This window comes from Octodon degus, unplaced genomic scaffold (assembly GCF_000260255.1).
Source record: "Octodon degus isolate 3935 unplaced genomic scaffold, OctDeg1.0 scaffold00203, whole genome shotgun sequence".
Lineage (NCBI taxonomy): Eukaryota > Metazoa > Chordata > Mammalia > Rodentia > Octodontidae > Octodon > Octodon degus.
In genome coordinates, this window is record NW_004524779.1 from 508,806 (window position 1) to 533,195 (window position 24,390).

A 24,390-nucleotide genomic window follows, 5' to 3' on the forward strand; every position below is an offset into this window, starting at 1 on the left:
ATTAGAAGAAGCATAATAAATACGAAATGTGAACTCTCCCAGCTTACTGGTTTTAGCCACTAAAATTGTCCCATAGTTGTTTAGATTGTAAAATGTCAGCTATTTAAAGTAAGAAATTCTGTGTATTTTTTAATGCATGAAAATGGAGAGAAATGGAATTTCTGAGGCAGAGAAAAAAATAATCATTTTTTACATATAGGCACTGCAATTACTTAAAACTTTGAGGGGCAGTAATTGGTTTAAATTGAATATTACCAGAAGTATTTACCTCAATTTTTACTACAATTAGATATATCAAAAAAAAAGGGTGCAAGGACTAAAAGTTGTTGTTATTATTTGTTGTAAATTAGTAACAAATGATCCATTATCAGAAGAAAAATATCAAAAATATTATAGTATTACATGTATATGTAGTACAATATGTATGTGTATGCCATACACACACATACATGCACAAATATATATACACATACTACCATTGATGTACTTTTCCATCCTAAGGTCCTACAAATGAAGACTGGAGAAATAATCTGTAAAATTGTTGAAACCAGAGTTACATTGTAGTTACTTAGCAACTGGAGCAAAAAGTTACAGTACTATTACATTAAAATGGTCATTACCTTTAATAAACCATTTTTAGTCATTTTCCCACCCCTAGTGGTTCAGATTACTTCTATAAACAGATCAGTGAGTTTTTATTTCTTTAGATCTCTTTCTGATACTTCTTCCCATTTTCATTACTTCGTAATGAAAGGTTACCTCTCTAGAAGTACAGACATTGAGTCAGAGGTTTTAATTTCTATTTTTCTGTGCTCTGGAATACCATCATTTCATTTTTCCCCTTTGTATATTTTCCTTATTGACAAGTTGGATAACTTATATATTCAAGTTTTCTATTATAACTCACTGGGGGCCGGGGAGATGGCTCAGTGGAATAAGCGCTTCCCTGGCAAGTGCAAGGGCCTGAGTTCAATGCCCGGTTCCAAAAAAAAAAACTCACTGGGATTCATTTTGTAGGGCAAAATATAATGGGACTAAGAAAGAACTTTGGACATATTTGGATCTTGCTTGATGCTAGAATAGCTCTTTCTGTTTCACCTGTGAACTCATGGCTAGCAGTTTTATTCTGTAACACCAGAATTTGTATATTTTAAGAAACAAAATAAGAGTAATGAAATGTCATAGTGTAATTTATTGCCCAAAAAATTTATCTGTTTTTACTATGATTACATTTATCAAGAGATATACCTATATACCTCTGAATGTAATATTCTTATATAATAATATATAAGATCCTGAATGATAGTGTAGTAGTACTTTTACCTGTACTGTGATAAATAGCAATCTCCTGATGTGACTGTCAGAAATACTGCTTGCTAAGATTTGATGAGAAGGTATTGTTTAATCTAATTATTTCTTATTAGGCTGCATAATAGTTTTAGCAGATTGGAGAGTTGTTAGTAAATCAAAAAGTTTATTAGTATGCAAATCAGAAAAAAATACTCTTTCTTAGTTTTAATAGACCCCCATGTCTGCTACAAACAAAATTTATTTGCAGACTCATTTTTGGTTGGGCTTTGTTTTGTTTTGCTTTGTAATCAGTATATTAAGGAGATATTGTATATTTTAACAGTTGTTTAAATTTTGATACCCATATTTAAGCATGTGAATATATGCCTTTTTTAAATATATAAGTAAATTGCTGTACTTTTACCATTAAATTACAGTTACTTTGGAGCATTAAGTCAGAAGGGTTAAAGTAAGCCTGTAACATACCTAAGGAACACCTACTTATATTACACATGCAAATTATCTTTCCCTGTAGTCTCTTCACTTTAATTTCAAAGGTACCCAGTTCTGAAGTCACAACTCAAGGGCTTATTATTGTCCAAAGAGAAGGGAATAGCAATATAACCAGGAATGGTTGGGGGGGGGAGATTTTTAAAAGATGAAACAGCACAAGGTGCAATTCCAGAAATGCAGGTCCTTAACAAGCAGCATTATTATGAAAAACCCCTTCTTTAGAATGGTATCATCTCTATCACCAATACATTATATTTTATGTCACCTTTAACTAATAGCTGAAGCAGTAGAATGCAGAGGGATCAGAGTTGAGTTCCATTTAATAAAAATAACTAGACAGACCAACACTTTCATAAACTGTTTCCTTTCTCTGATTGCCAGTTAAGTACAGTTTTAATCCGTAGCTTAACAATGAAAGGTCATACACTAAAGTCAACACATATACCTAGTAAATGTCTAAGCTTGTCCTTGTATATCACTGAAATCAGTTACAAGGTATGGCCTAACAGACACCAGGGTTGAGTACTTTTTATAGGCATTAAACTTCATCTTGTATGCTGAACTCACTATATATTCATGGCAAAGTTGAAAATTTTTGTGTTTGTGTTTATTCATTTAACTTTTAAAACACTATAATTGAATATTGAAACAAAAACAATAGCATGTAGTGTGTATGTGATGACTACAGTCCTTTGTACATTGACTACTGCGCACTCAGTGCCAGCAGTGAGCATTATTCACTGACCCCATTAAGAGATCTGACACTGAACACCACCTCTAGAGTGATGTTTGCCATCCTCATAGGCTTCTCCATTATAATGGCACTGTCATTCCTGATTTGGATCAAAGTTTACCATTTCTTCCTGATCTGTTTCATCAGTCTCTTCTACTTCCTTCCTGTCAGATAAGAGTTTTTCCAGCAAAGAGTGTTTATCAGGAGAGAGAGTGCCATTTTCAGGCAAGTTTACCTTAAATTCAGTAATTAGATGACCCTTTTCATATGGTCTATGATAAATTGGCATGCTTCATTTGGCCCTCACTTGATGTCTCCATACTTAATAATTTGACCTGGATGAGGGCTCATTACTGTGACTCGATTTTCAAAAGTGGATATTAGCTTTGGAAGCTACACAGCACTTCAACCAGCTGTATACCCACACACGTGAAAAGGTCTTCTTGTTAAGTAAAAACAGCATGGTTCTTCTGATCTAATAAATGATAATGTGTTCTGGCTCCTCCTGCTTCTTGGTCTCGTTCACCATAAATTACCTTCTGGTCATCTTTCATGCCTTTGTCAATATAAACTTCCAAAATCTTCTATCTTCCTTCTCTTGCAACTGTTACATCTATCTTTTGGTCTGATACGTTCCCCATTCTGTGCACTCAGCCCTGGCCTTCCACTTACACAGATTGAATTTGCTGAACCATTCCAAGTCTTAGCTGATGAATTCTTATTTGTATTCCAGTTACTTAGCAGTTGGGACAGCACTTCACAGGTTCTTTCTTAGCACCTCAGCCTTCAAATTTGTCACAAATCTCGTTCTCCTGCAGAGCCAGTTTCTTTGCAGTACCATTATAAATCTTTTGGGATAACTGAGAGCTGATACACCACATTTTTTTTACCCCTCCATTCTCTCTGCATCCTTCCTCCTCCTCCACAAAACATATCAAGATATCCATGGGGAGCCAAAACTGTCACCTGCTCCACCCTCCTTACTTACCTCTTCTCCTTTGTCATATAATTCCCTTTTCATAGCACCAGAGAACTTCATAAGCTTGAGATATGTTTAAGTTTTTTCCTTCATTTTCATTCTTACCAGGGTAGTTCTTCTGAACTAGTTTCCTATAAGCCCTTTTCAATTCTTCTTGGGTAGTTTTGAGTTTGGCCACCCCCCCCCCAAAAAAAAAAAAAAAAAAAAAACAAAACTTTGTAGTAAATGATTTCTTTCACTATTTTCTACAGGTGGTGAACAGGCTGGGCAGAGTGGGAAAAGCAGGAAGGCTTATGTAGGCATACACAGATTGGGCAGCCACTGCTCCTTCCTTACCTCTTAACGTGTTCTGGAAGTTCCTGCAGATTCATTTAAATTGCTTGTCTGTAGGAGATATTTGTGTGTCTAACTAAGATTATGTACCAGGTTCCTCTTAATATGGGAATTTATTTGAACACTATGAACATTTTTGACTGATGCAGAAATCAAGTGGTTATAAACTTCGACAAGACTTAGCTTCTTGGTTCTCAGTCAGCATTTGTGGAATCACTTAGTTAATTTCTATTTCAGGTACCTGGAATGTAACCTATAATCTGGCCTTCCAAAATAAGACATCTAACCTGACACCGTTTGGGTTCCTATATTTCTAATGTTAAGATGAGTTTCGTGTGAATTTGTTTACTTTAGTGTTTTTCTGTTTTGATCTTCACATTAATTGTGTCCCTAATTTTAAATAATATAATGCAGAATAAGTTATCTACTCATTATTAAGCCCTACTTAGGTTCTTAGCTTTGCATCCCTCCTGTTCTCGGAGTTAGGGTCACTTGCATTAACTTGGCCACCCCTACCTGGTGTCCTCATGCTCAGTCCTTCAGTCTAGGGCCAGTTTTTATCTTCAGCAGAGTTTTATTGTTTCCTTTTTTTTTTTGGCAGAACCAGGGACTGAACCCAGGCAAGCATTTATTCTACTGAGCTATCTCCCCGGCCCCTCTTCAGCAGGGTTTTAAAGAACATATATTTCTAGATTTTGTTCCCTGATCAGTTCATATACAAAGAATTTTAATCTTTTTGATGATATCAGTGTTTATTAATAACAGTAATATGAATTTCAAATAGCTGTAAAATGTTAAGTCACTTTAAATGTGTATTTAGCAACTACTTATATAATCTGAACTACTTGAAGCCGCGTAACATAAATCATAAAGGTTCCCCCAAACCCCTGACATGCCAAATTAAGCTGAAGACACCAAAGTTCTGTTCCTAAAAGTGAATGGAATAGACATAATAACATGTCAGGATTGAAGCAGAATAATAAAATTTTCATGAGAATAAATGTTACCCACATGGGTTGAATAATCTGCTTAAAGGAAAAGCTATTTCCTAAAATACAGGAAAAGAAATGTTTATCATATGAAAAAAATACATAAGGTAATTTATGAGTACTGTTTGTCCTGAACAGATATATTGTGAATTATTTAATTTTAGAGCTATACATTGGATATGTTGTCCCCAAAATGGAGATATTAGTATCGGCCTCATTGATTTACTTCTGTTCAGCTATTTAATATATATGACACACTTAGACTAGCATCTTATACATAAGTGCTGTGTTACAGTTAGGTTTAGCCAGTTACAACTTTATTTTTATACTGCTGGGCTTTGATAATCTGATAATCTAAAGACATTTATAAGTAATCAAGAATTTCATAACCTAGAGTGATGTGTTACATTTAAGCATTCAGTAAATCTTGTAGTCTAAGTTTACTAATAAGTTCAAGCAGTCCACTTTTTAAAGAACCACAGATCTCAGTATCTTTAACAGGATTTAGGCAAGGAATCCAAAAGTCCCTCAAATTGTAGATGAAACCCAATTCCCTTATCTTGCCTGTCATTACAACATTCTCTTTAGCAAGTTGCTAAAAACCACCCACAGGTAGATGGCTAAATTTACCTGGTTCTCCGTTTCTTACTATTCCATCAAATACATCATCAAAACCAATTACAGGTTATATTCCTTTTAACCTCAGTCACTACTAAGAGTTCAAACTTTCTAGATCCTTCTAACGCATCTCCTTACCCTTGTGTGTCTGATATATCCCTAATCTGTTTTAAACTCCCCTTTTTCTATAATGACAGAAACCCTATTCACTCTCCACTTAAGACTTCCAGTTTGTAGAGTCTCCTTTATTCACAACCTCCTTTATTAATAGTTCATCTCTCCTTTTCTTCTCTTAAGGAAATCTGGCATTTCCCTGGCTACACTGTTGTTTTGTTTGTTTGTTTTTTACATTCTTCACAAAAAGTGGAACTTTTCTTTTTCATGCTCCATGTACCACAAGACCAACAAGTATAGTTAATACCCTTCTGATGTGTTGTGGAAGACTATTTCTTTCCTCTTTCAAAAGAATATAGGTATCAGTCAGTGCTTTCTACTTTTAACACCTTTTGTAGTGATCACTCATTGATAATTTCAACACCTGTTTTAGTCCTTTTTCTGCCTGCTGTTCTTGTAATCATTCTTGGTGATTTCTGATATCCTTGTACAGTATATAAAAATATAGATTGCTTTATCTGTAAGAATCTTTTTTCCTTTCACTTCAATGATCTGCATAGTTGTTATATTTAACTTTCCATACTGTTAACTGTACCACTTAAATAATGTTTTATATGCTTTCACATTTTTTCTGTCCTCACTGAAATTCCATTCTCCATGACTATAACTTGATTCCCATAACCTCAATTCTCTTACATCTTGTCATTTCATTGGAAAGATCCAGCCTTTCCACTTGATTAATTGTAGCTTTGTCTCTTTCACACAATTTCCCAAATTGCACGTTTAAGTGTCCAACACCTGTTTCCTGACCCTCATTGTCAGTGGGTAATCTTTCTCTGTTTCAGCTTATTAAAATTTAAAAAACAAACAGAAACCGGACTGTGTTCCCTTCACTTGTTTACTAGGCCTTAGTCCTTATGACTATTCAGGAGTTCTGAAATTCTTGTCTTAGTTTTCTTTTAGACTTTCTGTGTAACATGTATTACTTTATTTAATGTTATACTGATCTTCTATTTAATGATTCTTTACTTATTTGCTACTCTGTGGAGAATATACACAAAAGGTGAGTTAGAAAGAAATTGGTGGGGCTGGCGAGATAGCTTGGCAGTCTTAAATGCTTACCTGGCAAGTGCAAGGACCCAAGTTCAATCCTTGGTACTTCATGCTATGCCAGCCGTGGAAACCCAGGCATGCTGTTTAAACTGGGAGTGGTGGTGCACTCCTGTAATCCCAACACCAGGGAGGCTGAGACAGGAGAATCACTATAAGTCTAAACTGCATAGCAAGACCCTATATTAAATAAATAAACAAAAAGAAAAAAAGAAAGAACTTGGTGAGTCTTCTCACAAGTAGAGTGAATATGTAACTCAGAGAACAAACTGGTACTTTTGATGGAAGGTGGGAACTATTAATAATAAAGTGGGGACAGCAAGGATAAATACAAACTTTTAAATAGAGACATATGGTCACCTATTTATATCCATTTATCGTCTGACTATTCCCATGAGACAATAGGTCTAAATATTTCCACCAAGACAATTTTATTTTGGACCATCATGGAGTAACTTAACTTTGATCTCTGTACTGTACATTTTCATCTGGTTTCATGCCTAGTGATAATTTTCTTTTGAAGTGATGTATACTTTTTTCTTCATCTCTAAAGATACACACATATATAGTAGTGTAATACCTTTGTATTGAACTAAAATACATAGAAGAAAAAAAATACAGAGTTGAGTTACTTTGAAAATGCTGATTAATAGTAGGATAGTTTCCAGGAGAAAGAGTAAAAATAGTGTCTTATACTCTTGTGACATGCTGACTTGGCAGACATTTCTTCATTTCCTACTGAAAAGCTTTGTAAGATTAAAACCACTACTCAGACTTGGAAATCAGTTATCCCACTTTCGACATGAAAAATGTTATGGAATATGTTATATATTTTTTAGTTTATATATACTTACTACAAATTGCTTAAAAGCTATTTAAGAACCAATCATTTGTACAGTATAACACTTTAGAAAAATGTAAAGATGAAGATTAAGCCAGGTGTTTACAATTGTTATATAAGCTTTTACAAAATAAAAAATTGACCAGATAGTCTAGCAATTGCACTCTTTACTGTTCGTCCAATTGAATCAAAAACTTAGTTCCACACGAAGTATATACAGGTTCCATATATAGTGGCTTTTGTATAATTGTCGAAATCTAGAAGCTGTTAAGATCTCTTTCAGTAAGCAGATGTATAAATATATTTCAGATAATAGAATATTCATGAGTGCTAAAAATAAGTTATCAGATCCCCCCCCAAAAAAAAGAGGAGGAATGCTAAATGCATTATTGCTAAGTGAAATTAAAGTCAGTCTGAAAAGGATGCATACTATGTGAATCCAAGTTGAAGAAAGTATAACACAGAGACTTTTAGGGCAGTAAAACTACCCTGTACAATTCTGTAGTGGTGTGTATATGACACTGCACTTATTAATACTCATAAAAAATGTTCCAGCAGCAAGTTCGAATCCTAGTGTTAACAGGACTCTGGCTGATAATGATGTCAGTATAGGTTTTGTAACACACATTGCTGTGATGTAAAGATGCTGACTGGGTGGGCTGTACATGTACATGGCAAAGTGTACGAGGAACTTAACTGTACTTCCTATCAGTTTTACTGTAAACCTAAATCTGCTCTAAAAAGATAAAGTACTGTATTTCAAAATATAAAGTCAGTGTCTTTAGATTCTAATGACTTAGTTTGGAGAACTAATTAAGTTACTTCTAGATAGAAAATATGTTTTCATCTTTATAGTTTATATTGTCTTGATTTTTTAGATTGTAATTCTATCAAGGCCAAGTAGGCAAGAAATTTATAGATTGCAGTTTTAATTAAACATTTTAGAGTTAACTTTAAGAATAATGTGTTAACAGTGCTAGACGATAGCTGCACGTGCTCCTGGATTCATGGGAGATTAAGCTTACATGTTTGGCCTTCGTTTATTTCAGTGTTTATTTTTATAAAAATTATTCTTTGTACTTCTTTTTTTGGTGGAACTGGGGATTGAACTCAGACCCTTGCGCTTGCCAGGGAGGCACTTATTCCACTGAGCCATCTCCCCTCTTTGTATTTCTCATCACAATTGTAAGTCACTAGTAAATAGAGTAATTATTTTGTTTAATCTCAGCTACTAAACTGTAAGCTTCATGAGAACTGGTGCTCCAAATGTTTTTTTTTGTTTGTTTTGTTTTGTTTTTTGTTTTTTGTATCCCTAGAGCCTTAGATGGAAAAGGCACTTGATAAATATTTGCTGAATACATATTATATAAATGTTTGTTTTCATTTACTCTTATGATGGCTAAGAGAAAGTTTGGTGCTTCTAAATATAATTTGGGGGACCGGCCAAATAGCTCAGTAGATTAAGGCACCTGTAAGCAGGCACAGGGGCCAGGAGTTCAATCCCTGGGCCTACCATGCTGGCCCTACCCCCGGGGCACGCTGAGACTGCTATTGAGACTGGACATGGTGGCATATGTCTGTAATCCCAGCACTTGGGAGGCTGTAAACAGGAGGATCAGTATAAGTCCTATCTAGTAGTGAGACCCTGAACACCCTGTAGACTCTTCCCTAAAAAATACAAAAGTAAATATAACTTGGCCAGTGTAAATTTCACAAACCATTTTTGTCTATAACTGGCTTAATATTTGGCAAATTTGCATTATAGGATATTATAAGATTATGTATATTTCAGAAGTAATCCAAAGCCCTGTATGAAAAAATCATAAAGTGTGTGTATTCTTTAAATACATGAAGAATTTAAGTTCTTACTAAAATTTTACTTAGTGTCAGTTTCCAGGCTCTTTTACTGTGTTATTTGTACTTTCTGACACTGCTATTTAAATGTATTTCCATCCTTCATTTTTCTGTAAAAATTTAAAATTTTAATGAAGGCAAAAATAGTCTTTCAGACCATGTAGAAATCAGTAACCTACAGTTAGCATATTTAGGAAACTTTAAACAGATTTTTGATGGGATAATTTTACAGTCATATGCAAATCAGCGAACAGACTGAACCTGATTTGTTTAAGTTACAAACCAGTTGGATATGGCTTTTGGCAACAGTGGAATTTTAAGAGAACCTTCAACATAATTTCTGCCCCTGGACAAATTTATTTAAAGGGCTTACCATTTCGTTCCTTAACAGAGGCCCTGCTTGTTCATTCTTTTTCTGTCATTAGGTTCCTAATAATAGTTCCATTTCTGGACAGTTTGAAAAAACACTGAAAATTATTTGTGAGCCTAAGCTCTGACAATAGACTTTCTAGCTAGCTTTTGGAGTATGAAGAAATTACAGGTATGGGACCTATTAATTGTCATACAAGCTTTTATTGGTCCTGGAAAAAAGGATTGAAGATTATAATATTAAAATTAAACCGTTTCATTCATGTTTGTATATTTAATTCTGACTGCTCCTTATAGGACCAACTAATGTATCAAAGGGCTGTAAATTTGAAAAGAAATATTCTCAGGACAGGCAAAATGAGTAAGATGCATACCAAACTTAAAGATTAATTGCTCAGGCTATATCAACATTGCAAGACTTGGCATGGTAGCACACGCCTGTAATCCCAGCTCTTGGGGAGACTGTAAACAGGCAGATCACTAAGTCCGGTCTAATAGTGAGACCCTGAATACCCTGTAGACCCTCCCCTAAAGTACAAACAAACAAACAAACAAACAAAGAAAAAAAAAACAGGATTTTGGAAGAGGAAGAAATTAAACAAAATCATGTAATTTAAATGACTGTATTCACAAACTGGAATGAATACTGCATACAGTGTGAAGTCTAAATTCTTTTAGTTGTAAGAGCACAGCTTTATTATAGTTTTTATAAAAGTGTTTTTAAAGAACTCAGGATAAAATTTGAAATTTTCACATATATTATTTATGTTTTAAATTGCCATGCCCATGTTTTGGAGTGGTTTCTTGTGTTTATTATCAAGCCAGTAGTGGTGAACCTGTGGCACATGTGCTATACCAGGCTGTATTATTATTAAAACTGCTAAGGAATTCCCCATCACTAGCTTAAGCACTGAGAAATGAATAAATAAATCAGTTACAGCTAGTAAAAACTAACATGGTGTTTTGGAGTTTTCAGTTGCATCCACTGACTGAATCAGCCTTTTTTTTTTTTTTTTTTTAAACAGCAGCCTAAATTAAGTATCAGCCGCTATAACCTTCAGGCAAAATCCAGCCTGTGAGCTATTTTTATAAATAAAAAAATTCTTTAGAATGTAGCCCTGGCTATTATATATTGCCTTTGGCTACTTTTAAGTAGAAGAGTCAGGTAGTTGCAGCAAAACCTGTATGGGAAGTAAAATCTTATTCCCCTAGAAACATTTGCCAAACCCTAATTTAAGAATTTATGGAATAATTCTATTTTGAAACATTACGTATTGCTTGCAGTAAGAGAATAATAGCAATAAAGACAAAATAAAACTATTTTAAAGATGCAGTGTAGTATACTGCTTCAGGGTACTATCTTTAGAGGATGATGGCCTGGGTTTAAAACTGTATTCTGCTCTCAGCTAGGCTTGGCACCTTGAGAAGCTTACCTAACCTCTTTTACCTGTCTATAGAAAATAGGGATGAAATTTATGCATTAAGATTTAGTGAAGCTTAAATGTGACAACACATGCAAACCCACTTATTAGTAAGATCATTTTTATCATCTTCACTACCAACATGACAGTGGTAACTGCCATTACCACCATTATTGGTTCCACAGAATATTCTGGCTTTTAAAGTGAGGAATATAAAAATGTGAAGAAGCAGCCTAATTTGAATGATAAAGCTAAAGGACTGCAAACCTTAACATGAGCCAGCTACAAAAACAAGTAAGTATTGGAGAATAGAAAAGGAGAAATGGAACATCTCAGCATGCACAGCAGGAAGCACCTACCATTAGGGAAACAAAGAGCCCAAGATGAGCTTAGGAGAACCTACATGTTTGGAGTAAAGGCACCATAGCCTTTAAATTATAAACTCAGTGAGAAAGTTTACTTTTTAGTGCAGTTTGAAAAGGGAGGAGATGATAGTCTTCTGAGTAAATTTACTTGACCAAGACACGTTTATTTCCAGATAGGACATTAAGGCAGTCAGTTATTGCTGGATAGAGAACAGTAAACTGACAGTTTTATGGGTATCTTTCCATATTGAAACTTTGAAGATGGCAAATGAGAGAATGTCTTGAATCTTGAACACTTTTTGATTGCTAGTGGCTACCCAAGCACACAGAAAGCACTTTTTGTTTTTTCTGCTGTGTATGAAACATGGAATGGAAGAAGGGAGAACTTAAGTATACAGGCCAGCCAAATAGCTCTGCGGATGAAAGGGTCTGGGGTTTGATCCCCAGGCCTGCCCCCAGGATGCACAGAGATGGCAGTTGAGACTGGGCATGGTGGTGCATGCCTGTAATCCCGGCCCTTGGGAGGCTGTAAACAGGCGGATCATTATGAGTCCGATCTACTAGTGAGACCCTGAACACCATGTAGACCTTCCCCTAAAATACAAAAGGGAAAAAAAAAGTGTACACCATGTTTCCCTAAATGCTTTTAGAGCACTGATAAAATTGGTCTGTTTTGGCAGTTGCGTGGTCTCATTCATCCAATACATATGTTAATACTTTTTGTATGCACTGTTCTAGACATTAAGTATACAGGAGTGGGCAGAACAAAATCCCTACTCTTATGGACCTGTATTAAAGAGAAAACAGATAATAAACATAATTAAAATAAAATGTGATATCCTGGAGGAAAGTAATGAGACAAATAGTAGATCTGCATAATGATAGGATAACTTACAGGGACTTTGAGTAAAAGCATAAAAGAAATTATAAAAATGAGTTGTGTGACTAGTCAAGAGCATATGCTGGGTGTGGTTGTGCAAGCCTGTAATCCCAGAACTCAGTCTAAGGCCTGCCTGAACACGGAGCAAGACCCTGTCTTCTATACACACACACACACACACACACACACACACACACACACACGGAGCAAGACCCTGTCTTCTACACACACACACAGAGACACACACACACACACACACACCCCAGGCAGAAGAATAAATGATAGGGCTGGAGGATATTTGAAGAGCAGCAAGAGATTACTGTGGCTAAAACCTAAGTGGAAGGACAGCAGGCTTATGGCTTCAGAGGCCTAAATCATTAGGAACTTGAAGAAGGGTGAACAGAATAGTGTAAATACGATTAGTAAAAAGTTTTAAGGTAGCTATGAAGTCCAGGATTGTGCATGTTTCTCTAACCACATTATGGTAAAATTGGGTTTAAAGCTTATTGCAGTGGGTAATTTCATCACTGTTAAATATGTAACCATATCTTTATCAAGTTTTAGGTCTCTGTTTTCTTGAAATTATTAGTGGTTGGCTCATTCTTTTACCAGTGCTAGAAGATCATCAGCTGAATGCTGATAAAATACCATTTTTCCATGATCGAAGGATCAGAAACTGAACTAAATGAATATTGTAACTCTTGTAAGTAGAAATCAAATTTATGAACCAGATGGTCTGTCAGTATGAACTAACAAATTAGTTTCCATAATAGAATTGTTAAATCTGTCTATTTCCCCATAGTAACTTTAAAATTTTTAAATTGTATTTTAATTTAACGATTTGTTTAAAAACATGTCAAATTTTAGTAGATGTTTGCTTTTAAAATAGTAGTGACATTGATGGCTTTTTCAAAAACTACTATTTTATATTAAAAGGCACTTGTTTCTAACACTGTGGCAAAAGGGCATTTGAATTCTAAAAAAATACTGTCGTTTGAAGCCGTGAAATACCCTTTTCTGTAGGTACTAAGCCTCTGTTGAAAACAGCAATTCCAGAGCAATTTTTATAAATCTACTTTGCTATATTTTATCCTTTTGTAATCCTTTTATAAACACTGAAAAGGTTTGCCATTTTTTCCTGGTTTCTTTCTTACTTTTAAGTAGCTGCTTTGACATTTAATGAGAGAAACATGCCTCATTATAGCATAGATCTTTAAACACATAAAGAATTTGAATCAAGACTATAAATTATGCCATTCAAAACCAATATAAGATCTTTATTGTCCAGCAGTGTCATGAATGTACATTGTTTTAACCGTCTGAGATACTGAGGGTTTGCTAATTCGTTTATTTCACTTTCCTTAAAAATACAGTGTGATTTACTTTAGACCATACTGAATTTTTATTTACATTCTAAGCTCAATTTGTTCCATTTATGTAACGAGTTAATGTAAAATGTAAGCATCATTAGTTTCCTCATAGTATGGTATCAGTTATCTCCTTTGTTGTTTCATTTTGTTTGGTTGGCTGATTTTTTTTTTTGTCTTTGTTTTTGTTTTTGTTTTAGGGAGTTTTTTTGTTTTGTTGAGGTTTTTTTTATCCCAGTACTAGGGATTAATCCCAGGGTCTTGTAGTAGCAAGTTAAGTACTCTGCCATTATGCTATATTCCCAGCCTTGAAAATCATTTTAATAAATAATGCAAGGAGGGGAAAATGTATTTAGATTAGGTTTGAACTTCTTTTGTGCCTAGGTCTCTATGATACAAGAAATAATTTTTAGTTGCCATTTTGTATATTATTTGTTGTAGTCCTGATTTATCAGTCACCCAAAATACATCCCAACTCTACGATCAGAATCTGTCTTATTTGACTACTCCTGTCCATCTTTACTATTAGCACCGTTCTGCTTAAGCCACTAATAATAGCCTTCTAATTTTCCTGAGTTTTCCTGTCAGGATTCATATTATCTAGTAGAAAGCATTATAGCTGCTCTAAGCAAAAAGAGACCTTAGGTATACTCAACAAATATACATTTATTGTTGAATGATGAAAAGTTAAAAAATCTGATACATGGCCATATATGTGGATATGTAACATGTGCTATATACATGACTACCTCAGGAGACTTTAACCCATTTTTATGAAAATCTCCTACACGTTTAAACACTAGTTTCTTTATTTAAAATCTCAAACTGGATGTAGGTCTATAAAGCTATAATAAAAACTAATCAATATCAGATTATTTTATAGCAGTTTACAATTTTCTGCAGTGTTCCTTGAGACAGTGTTAATATTATAGTCTCTGTTGTCATGGAAACAAGTCTCTGAAGGCAGCCTCAGAGGCTAATGATTCCATGGTGTTGCTATGGTTAGAAACAACTGAGATTGTTGCTAATCACATGATCAAGATTTTTTTAAAGCAACCAGCAACCTCTTTGGAGCTGATCTTATTGAGTAAAATAGAACAGGATAAGGATGATGGCATAATAATCATTTATTATCTAACCAACAAAGAGTTTTCAAGTTTAAAATGCTATTCTGAATTCCTCTTCTTTAATGACTCAAATATAATTGTTGTTGAATATTGCGGCCATAACTATGTTTGACATTTCTAAATTTAGAATCATATACAGCTCTGCAGTATTATACTGTGTTCTTAATCTGGTGCTCAAATCATTCTTTTATCATTTCCTAATTTTACTCTAAGCTCTTAATATTTGCCATTTCTCATTAGTCTGCCTTCATTTGATTATTATGTGTTTAGAGATTTTTGTTTTAAGTGAATTACATAAATTATTTTGTTGTTCTGTAAATCTTTGTTTCTAGAATTGTTTATTATATGTATCTTGGAAATTGTGTATGTTGACTTGTCATTTTAAGTATTAGCCTGCCTTAAGGAAGAAGCATAGGCATATGTTCTTTTGCAAAGAATTTAGTGCCCTATAGAGTGTAAGGTGAGTTTAGATGGTGCAAGTTGTTTTAGGAATTTTTAAAATAGTATTCAATTCCTTATTTAAAGAAGATAGATTCCAGTGGAAGCTCAGACAGAAGGTGACAGATTTAAATATAAAATGAAAGGATTATACTTAATCAAAATCATTTTGGAAAACTGCCAAGAGAAAAAAAAAATTTGTGCTTTGCCTTGAAGTTTACATAAGCATGTAGATTTTTATTTTTCTAGAAAATACTTAGCAGCTTATATCTTACACTGTTAGCACTAGAGACCACTACTAAGAAAATAGTATTTTGTGACTTTCCAAGCATTCAAAAAATAAGCTGTTGAGGACTAGCCAGATAGCTCAGCAGATTAAAGCACCTGCTTAGACAAGGAGACGGGTTCAGTCTCTGGCGTGCCGTGCTGGCCCCACCCCCAGGGCACACTGAGCTGAGGATTGAGACTGGGCGTGGTAGTGCCTGTAACCCCAGCGCTTGGGAGGCTGAAAACAGGAGGAATACTACAAGTATGATCTGTGTGGTGAGACCCTTTATACCCTATACTAAATACATAAAAAGATAAATAAACTGGTTATGGTATTCTAACACAAACAACAAAGAACCACAAGGAAACTTTTTAAATTATATATTCAGAGTCCCTCCTGCCCCCTAAAAATGCATATACACTTCAGAAAAAGAAAATTTTGTATAAAAATTTTAATACTAATTTTGAGATGTCATTAGATTAATACAAATTAACTTTAGTCTCTACAATTATAAAAGATGCTCAGAGTGGTGGCTAGTAGCTTCCATACACTTCATAGTACAGCAAACTGCTGCTTGGGTAACCTTGGTCATTGAGATTGTTCCACATACATTTTGAATTTCTTCTTTAAGGGCTGGCAGTGTAGTGGTTTTCCTGCAGTATATGACATCCCATCCTCTGTGGTTCCTCATGTGAGAGTAACACATCTGTTGAAAAAGCATACTATTTTTCTTTTCCTGAAGTGTATATACATTTTTGGACAGACTTTGTATATATATATTGAGGAATTTAAACATCCGTTAATAGTTGTTGAATGAATTGTAACTATGAAAATTGCCAAATGATTCTCTGATTCTATCATACTTTTTTTTTTCCTTTTAGTTAAAATTCCATTGTGAGGGTCGGCCTGATAGCTCAGTGGACTAAAGCACCTGTTTAGGCAGAGCACAGCAGCTAGGGTTCAATCCCTGCTGTGCCGTGCCGGCCCTGCCCCCACCTCAAGGGCACGCTGTGCCATGATTGAGACCGGCACCTATAATCCCAGCACTTGGGAGAGTAAAACCAGGATCTACGTAGTGAGACCCTGTAGACCTTGTATCCCCTGTACGAATTGCAAAAAAAATCCATCATAAGAAATGCTTTCTCGCCGGACATGGTGGCACATGCTTGTAATCCCAGCACTTGGGATTCTGAGGCAGGATGATGATCACTGTGAGTTTGGGGCCAAGCTGGGCTACAAAGTAAGTTCATGTCTAGCCTGTACTGCATAGTGAAACCTGTCTCAAAAGACAAAGGAAAACAGGCGGGGCGGAGGTTTCTCTTCTATTTATTTAAGTTTTCTCTTCTGTTTATTTCTTAATGTATGTATTTATATCAGTGTGGACTCTTGGATCCCCATTTTATTTATTGGGTTTTGTACCTCTTATTATATGCCTTTGATTATTTATTTTGAATTTCAAATTGCCCCCAATGTTTTGAACAGCCCTTCAAACTCACTTGTGCATCCTTATGATATCTCTGAGTAATTTATTTTGTAACATAGAAAAGCAGTTTTTAGCAAGATGTCTGAGCTCCTTGAACTAGATGAGCTCCAGCACTGAAATAAGCCGTTTTCTACAAGGATTCCTGCTTTTTAAGGAGTTAGAATCAAGCCCTGGTGTTAGGATATGTTTTTGCTTTAGAAATAAATGTTCCCAGTTCATCTAGGTGGCAGAGATAAGGAGGGAGGGAGGGAGGGAGGGAGGAAAGGAGGGAGGGAGGGAGGGAGGGGAGAAAGAGAGAGAGAATCCATGCATATTTATGTCATGTTTATTTATATCAGTACTTCAGATTGTAGTCTAATGCTGTATTATGCTAGTTTTCTCCTTTTTTGTATTTATATCTCACTATGAAGCACCTTTCTCCTTTCATCCTTTATATATGTATTAGTTCAAAGCCCTCCATATATAAATATCTATCACCATCACTGCCCTAAATGTCCACCTTCCTTGCTATAGTCAAGCACCAATGCATACCCTTGTCATCTCTTTCGGGTTCCAGCAGCACACAGCAAACTGCTGCCACTGCTCTTCCCAGGTGGATGTGCTCCCTAACCTGGTCAAGCTCCAGTATTATATGCCACATGTCTGTCTTTCCTCCCCTCCCTCTACACAGATGTTCTCCTTACCATACTTGAGTTTCAACCACATGTGCTTTTCTATTCAAGAAGTTGTTAAAAAAATATTTTAAAAAGTTGTCTGTACCAGCATGATAGTATTTTACTATATTATTTCCTAAACATCTTTATTCTCCATTATACCAGCAAAGCTTTGAGAATTGGTTTTATGTATGATGAATATAAAGTAGAATTGGTTATGTATGATGATTGGTTCATTTAATTTTGTGTGTATCTAGTTGATCCAGCAATGATTCTTTGAAAACCACTCTTTTCTCATGGTTTATTATAAATCATTACCAAAAAAATCATTTCCAAGTAAATGTGTTGTTTATTAATTTTAATTTCATAGTGTGGAATTTAGAAATTTATTTCTATAGAAAAATTATAAAAACTGGTTAATGTTAAAATATATGACATAAAATATACTATTTTAAACATTTCTAAGATAAAATTCCATAAGTATTAAATACATTCACAGTATTATGCAAATATCATCTCTCTACATCTCCAGAGTTACTTCATGCCAGAATGGGAACTGGTTAGGAATGAGAACATTAAAGAGAAAGAGATTTTATTGCCATCTGTAGTACTAATCTTAACTTCAGTGTTTTCATCTAGGTTCCTTTCTAAGAGTTTCATAATTTTAGATCCTATATTTAGGATGTTGGTCCCACTTAGATTTAATTTTTATGTATAATGAAATAGAGGTCCAGCTTCATCCTTTTATATATCAATATTGTCTCAGCATTTCATACTTTTTTTTACAAATCTTGATTGGCTAATAGGCCAAGTTAATTATTATAATTTTATTTTGCATTTTTCTATTAGGATAAGCATAGTTTCAAGTTCAGAACTATTTTTTTCCTGTTATTAGTGCTTTTTTTTTTTTTTTTTTTTTTTTGGTCTACAGTGTCCTCTTATCTATATACTTCTAGTGTTTTTCTTACATATCATTTGTGTAGCAAACATTTATGAAATAATCCATCTTAGTGGAATTTTATCTTGTTATAAAACACCTTTCTGGGCTGGTGAGATAGCTCAGCGGACTAAGCACCTGCTTAGGCAAGCTCAGGGACTGGGGCTCAATCTGCAGAACCACATGCCTGCCACTCTGGCCCCATCCCTGGGCCTGCTAAACCAGCCACCAAGACCAGGCGTGATGGTGCACACCTGTAATCTCAGTGCTGGGGAGGCTGAAAACAGGAGGATTACTACGAGTCTGAGCTGTGTAGTGAGACCCTGTACCAGATACATTAGAAAAATAAAATAAATGAAACATCTTTCTGTGTTTGTTACATCTTTTTAACTATAATTAATTCAGGGAAAATACAGTTATTAATCATCAAAGCTTATTAGTTTAAAATGCAGTTATTAAACATCAAAGCTTATTAGTTTAAATTATATCTATTTTTTTCCCCACATTTTACCAAAATGTATCTGACACATAATAGACAAGCAGTGAATATGGGTTGAATTAATGACTATATAGGCAGTTTTAGGCAGAAACTTAATATTCTTGATAGTGAAAATTAATAATATAAAACATTTTATGTGATATAAATACAATTTTGAATTTTTATGTATAGATATAGAAACATATTGTTTGCATGGTGGGCAAATAAGGCGACTTTTGGTTCTTTGAAAGCAGTCAAATACATTTCAGATGCCAGAAAATTATTTTGTAATTTCTCAACAAAACGAGGATTTTATGTCCAAGAAGATTATTAGAAATGGCATTTATTATTTTCATTTAGTCTTTTAACAAGTAAACTCTACTTTTAGCTGTAGCCTTAATAATAGATGGTATAATCATTTGTAAAACTGGAGAATGTTTTCTCATTTAAAATAATACATTAATATTTTACCTATTTCTGAATTATATCTGAAAACTATAATTTATATCTTAATGGCACAACTTTCTATTCTGTGTTTCCTTTATATTTTGGCACTTTTCCTGATTTTTGTCATTGATGATTTTTAGCCAACAGAAGCTGTACCTCCCTCTTCTCCCACTGTCCCTGTGATCCCTGTCCTGCCAGTCCCTGCTGAGAGTACTGTCATCCTACCCATCATACCACAGGTTTTTATTAGTTTCTTTTTTCTTTATAAATATTTCATTTGTTTTTAACATTTTATTTGCATTCATTTAAAACTGTTAACTGTTTTGTTGATTCGATGATTTATTTTGGCTTCAGTTATTATTTTTAGGAAATTAAATGTTTGAGATTTAATGTATATTGGGTCCCACAATTGACATTTTATTAGGCACTATGTGAAATAAGACACATCCTAAACTTGTCTTCATTGTATTGAACCTCCTTAGATTTGTTTTCATGCCTTTTGTGCTGTAAATCTCTTTAAACTTTTCAAAATACTTTTGCTTTTGAAAATTTGTACAGTTACTAAAGAGAATGAAAATCATTATTTCATATAGCACCTTGTTTCCTGGTATGTATTTATATTGGGAAGCATCTGTCCTTCTAGTTAGATAACATACTTAATATTTATTTATTAAAAATAGCTGGTGATGTGTTACAGTGATAGCCAACTTTTTAGAGCTTTCAGGGATATTTATGGGATGCATGCCACAGCATACTATTTGTTATTATTGAAAGCTGTAGAAGATTCAGACTCACAGGTCTAGAGTATATGATAACTCTTTCTGTTATCTTAACTATCTGGAAATCTACTTAAATTAAAATCTTTAAAATGTTAAGGGCCGGGGAGATGGCTCAGTGGAATAAGCGCTTCCGTGGCAAGTGCAAGGGCCTGAGTTCAATCCCCGGTTCCACAAAAATAAAAATAAAAATAAAAATAAAATGTTAAGGGCCAGCCCGATAGCTCAGTGGACTAAAGCGCCTGTTTAGGCAGAGTGAGCAGCCAGGGTTCAATCCCCAGCATGCTATGCTCACCCCCTGGAGAACGCTGAGACAGCAATTGAGAGTGGCATGGTGGCGTACACCTGTAATCCCAGCACTTGGGAGGCTGAAAACAGGAGGATCGCTATGAGTCCAATCTGTGTAGTGAAACCCTGTAGACCCTGTATCCCAGTACTAAATGCAAAAATAAAATATGATAAAATAAAATGTTACATGTAACAGTGCATAAATAATAGCCAGATGTTGAAGAAGCTGATCAGTGAAAATGAAAAACTAACTCTAAGGAATATTCTCTTGACATTAAATGCCTTCCCAACAGAGATATCCAAAGTCTAATTAATGGTAATATTAACTATAATATTAAAGATCTTTGGTGTTAAATATATAAATCTCATTTAAAATATAAATACATGTATTTCACAGACTTTGCTGAAATTGATGAGCAGCATAAAATCTAGGTAAACATAGTATTTTCATTGTGTAAATGCAATTGCAAAATAAACAACATTGGGAGAAAAAAAATTGATTACTTACCTTTTAGCTTCCTTCCTGTCTACTAAAAATTGAAAACCATTAGAAACATCTATATAAAATAGAATTCATAGGAGAAATTGCCAATATGACATTGAGACTTTAGAATTATGTTAAGCCTGAATTGTAATTAATATTAATACTGCTGTGTAATTTTACTGTTGATGAATATCATTAAAATTTAAGTCTTTATCAGCCACCAGGTATTGGATAAATCCAAATAGGTGTTCACTCCATATTACAGACAAAAAATTAAATCTACAAGTAAAATATATTTGAATGAGCAAGTTAAATATTATAACATCTTTACAAATACCTAGGGTTTAATTTTTTTTTTAAATAGTAGATTTTGGACTTTAGTTTGCTCTTTATTTTTTCAGTTTTTTAATACAGTATTAGTTTCCTAGATTCCTTTCTAATTTTAAACCATCCTCTTACTTACTCATTTGGGACCCTATCCTCTCTCATTCAGAATGCTCTTGTTTATTTACTCCCAGTGTGCCTAACATAGCATCCCACTGCACTTGAAAGTTACTGAGACATTGCATTGATCCCTGTTGTTAAAAGTACAGATTTTAGAATAGGATTGACCTAGCTTAGAATTCAGCATTGTTACCACCTTGTAATTTTGAGTGGTTTACTTAGCCATACTGAGCCTCTGTTAGTAATATATAATATTAAACATTGTAATAGTACTAAATTGAGGTATTTTACAGTAATGAAGAGGCTAATTAATACAGAAGTACACAATAGCTAATAACCTATTAATACTATGTGTCTTATTTTTTTGAGACATTACACCAAGAAGCAAGTTCTAAAAACAAACAAGTATGTGTACAGAATAAAAGGGCCTATCCTTATATTTAATTTTAAATGCTCTACCTAGAGAATCAGTAATTTATATTGAGAAACTGATGTGTTTCTTATTGAGTATAATATGTATATTATAAAATTAGTGTAGCTAATTAAAAATTTTCCCCAAATATTGAAATCCGTACCTACAGATGTATAATCTAATTTTAATATAATTTAATGTTATAATTTTTCTCTGAAGAGCTCCTGTACATTGAAATGCAACTGGGGATTGAATTCAGGCCCTTGCACTTGCCAGGCAAGCACTTATTCTACTAAGCTATCTCCTTCCCCAATTTTATTTTAAAGACAATATGCTAGGATAACAATGGTTAATACAGTGCATATGTTTTTCTTTAGAGTGCAAGATGTGAGCATTTAATTGTTCAGATGATATTAGTTTAAACCTTTTCAGTGAACTGAGAAATTAGTAGTGTACTAACTATATTTTATATATTCTTTTTCTTTTTCTCTTCTTTATTTTCTCCATTCCCTCAACCCAGTTTCTGTTTCCTTTTGAGATTTCTTCTCATTTTACAATGTCTATTGTATATTTTGGATCTTGTTTACTCTTTCAGGTTTTCACATTAGGGAGACAATACAGTGTTTACATATGTGCATCTGGTCTCAAGTTGCATCCATTTACCTATAAAAGTACGTAGTTTATTCTTTTTATGGATGAGTAATACTCCATTATATTAAAAGACTACATCTTTTTAATTCATTTCTTGGGTTGATGGGCATTTCAGTTGCTTTCAGTATCTAGTTATTACAAATTGTGCTGCTATAGTAATGAGTGCACATATACCTCTGTGGTGTGATGTTTTTAATTTTTCTGAGAAGATATCCAGAAGGGGAATTACTGGATCTATTAGGACCTCCAATTCTAGTGTTTTTGAGGAATCTCCACACTGGTTACCACAGGGGTTGTAACAGTCTACACTCGCACCAACAGTGGAGAAGAGTTCCTTCCCCTACAGATCTGCCAGCATTTGTTATTGGTTGATCTTGATAAATAGCCATTCTTTCCAGGATGAGATGGATCTCAGTGTTATTTTAACTTGCATCTTTTAAATGACCAGTGATGTTGAACATGTGTACATATATTTATTTGCTGTTTATACTTTTTCATCTGAGAAGTAATAATCTCTGATGCCCAATTTTGGATTGGGTCTTTAAATTTGGGAAGTCTGGTTGTTTTGAATTCTTTATATGTTCTCCCTAGTAATCATGTGTCTGAGGAACAGCTGGCAAACATTTTTTTCCATCTTTGTGTTGTCTCTGCACTTTGAGTGGCTTCTCTTGCTGTACAAAAACTTTTTAGTAGGATGAGATCCCAGTTGATTCTTCATGATAGTTCCTCTGTGATCAGGGCTTTATTCATAAAGTCTGCCTACACCAGGGTCTTTGAGAGTTTTTATCTGTTCTATCTCTTGGCAGATTTAATGTTCTCTGTTTGAATATTTAGATCTTTGATCCATTTGGAATTTAATTCAGTGTATGATGAAAGATATTCACCAATATTAATCTTCAGCAGTGCAGAGCCAATTTTTCTAGCACCATTTATTAAAAAGGCTTTCTTCCAGTGAATGTGTTTGGTACCTTTGTAAAAAATAAGGTGGCTGAGAATGTCTGGAGTTGTTTCTACATCTACTAGTTTATTCCATTGATCTTCAAGTTTGTTTCTACACCCACGCCAAATACTATACTGTTTTTATTACCTTCGCTTTATAGTATAATTTCATGTCAAATATTGTGATGATTCCTGCCTTACCTTTGTTGCCCATAATTGTTTTCTATGCTAGGTTAGGTCTCTTCTGGTTCCAAATGAGTTTAAAGATTATTTTCTTTAATTCTGAGATATGCTATAGGAATTTTTATCAGAATTGCATTAAATCTGTGCAATAGTTTTGAAAGTATGGCCATTCTCACTGTTTTGATTTTTCCTACCCAAAAATAAGGGATATCTTTCCATTTTCTGATATCCTCTTCAATTTCTTTTTTCAGAGTACAGTAGTTTTCAATATAAAACTTTTTATAATCCTTCATTAGATTGCTTGGGTGTTTGATTTTTTTATTCAATTGTAAAAAGTACTGTTTCCCTAATTTCTCTCTCAGTTGTAATTTGTTTTCAAGAAGGCTATTTGAGTGTTGACTTCGTATCCAGACATACTACTGAATTTGGTTATTAAATCTAGTAGTTCTTTAGTGAAGCTTTTGGGGTCTTCTATGTGGAGTATCATGTCATTTGCAAATAATGATAATTTAACTTCTTCCTTTCCTATCACTATTCTTTTTATTTCTTTCTCTTGTTTAATTGCTATGGCTAAAGTATCCAGGACTATGTTAAATAAGAATGGAC

At 34.2% G+C, this 24,390-nt stretch overlaps 1 protein-coding gene across 1 annotated transcript in view; it reads left to right on the forward strand.

Annotated features, from left to right (window-relative positions):
* The window catches only part of Dlg1 (discs large MAGUK scaffold protein 1), a 234,933-nt gene that overhangs the window by 93,236 nt on the left and 117,307 nt on the right, over positions 1 to 24,390 (forward strand). The window contains exon 6 of the mRNA XM_004644568.2: positions 19,748 to 19,846. Coding sequence (XP_004644625.1) covers positions 19,748 to 19,846 — 99 coding nt within the window. The remainder of the gene's footprint in view (positions 1 to 19,747; positions 19,847 to 24,390) is intronic.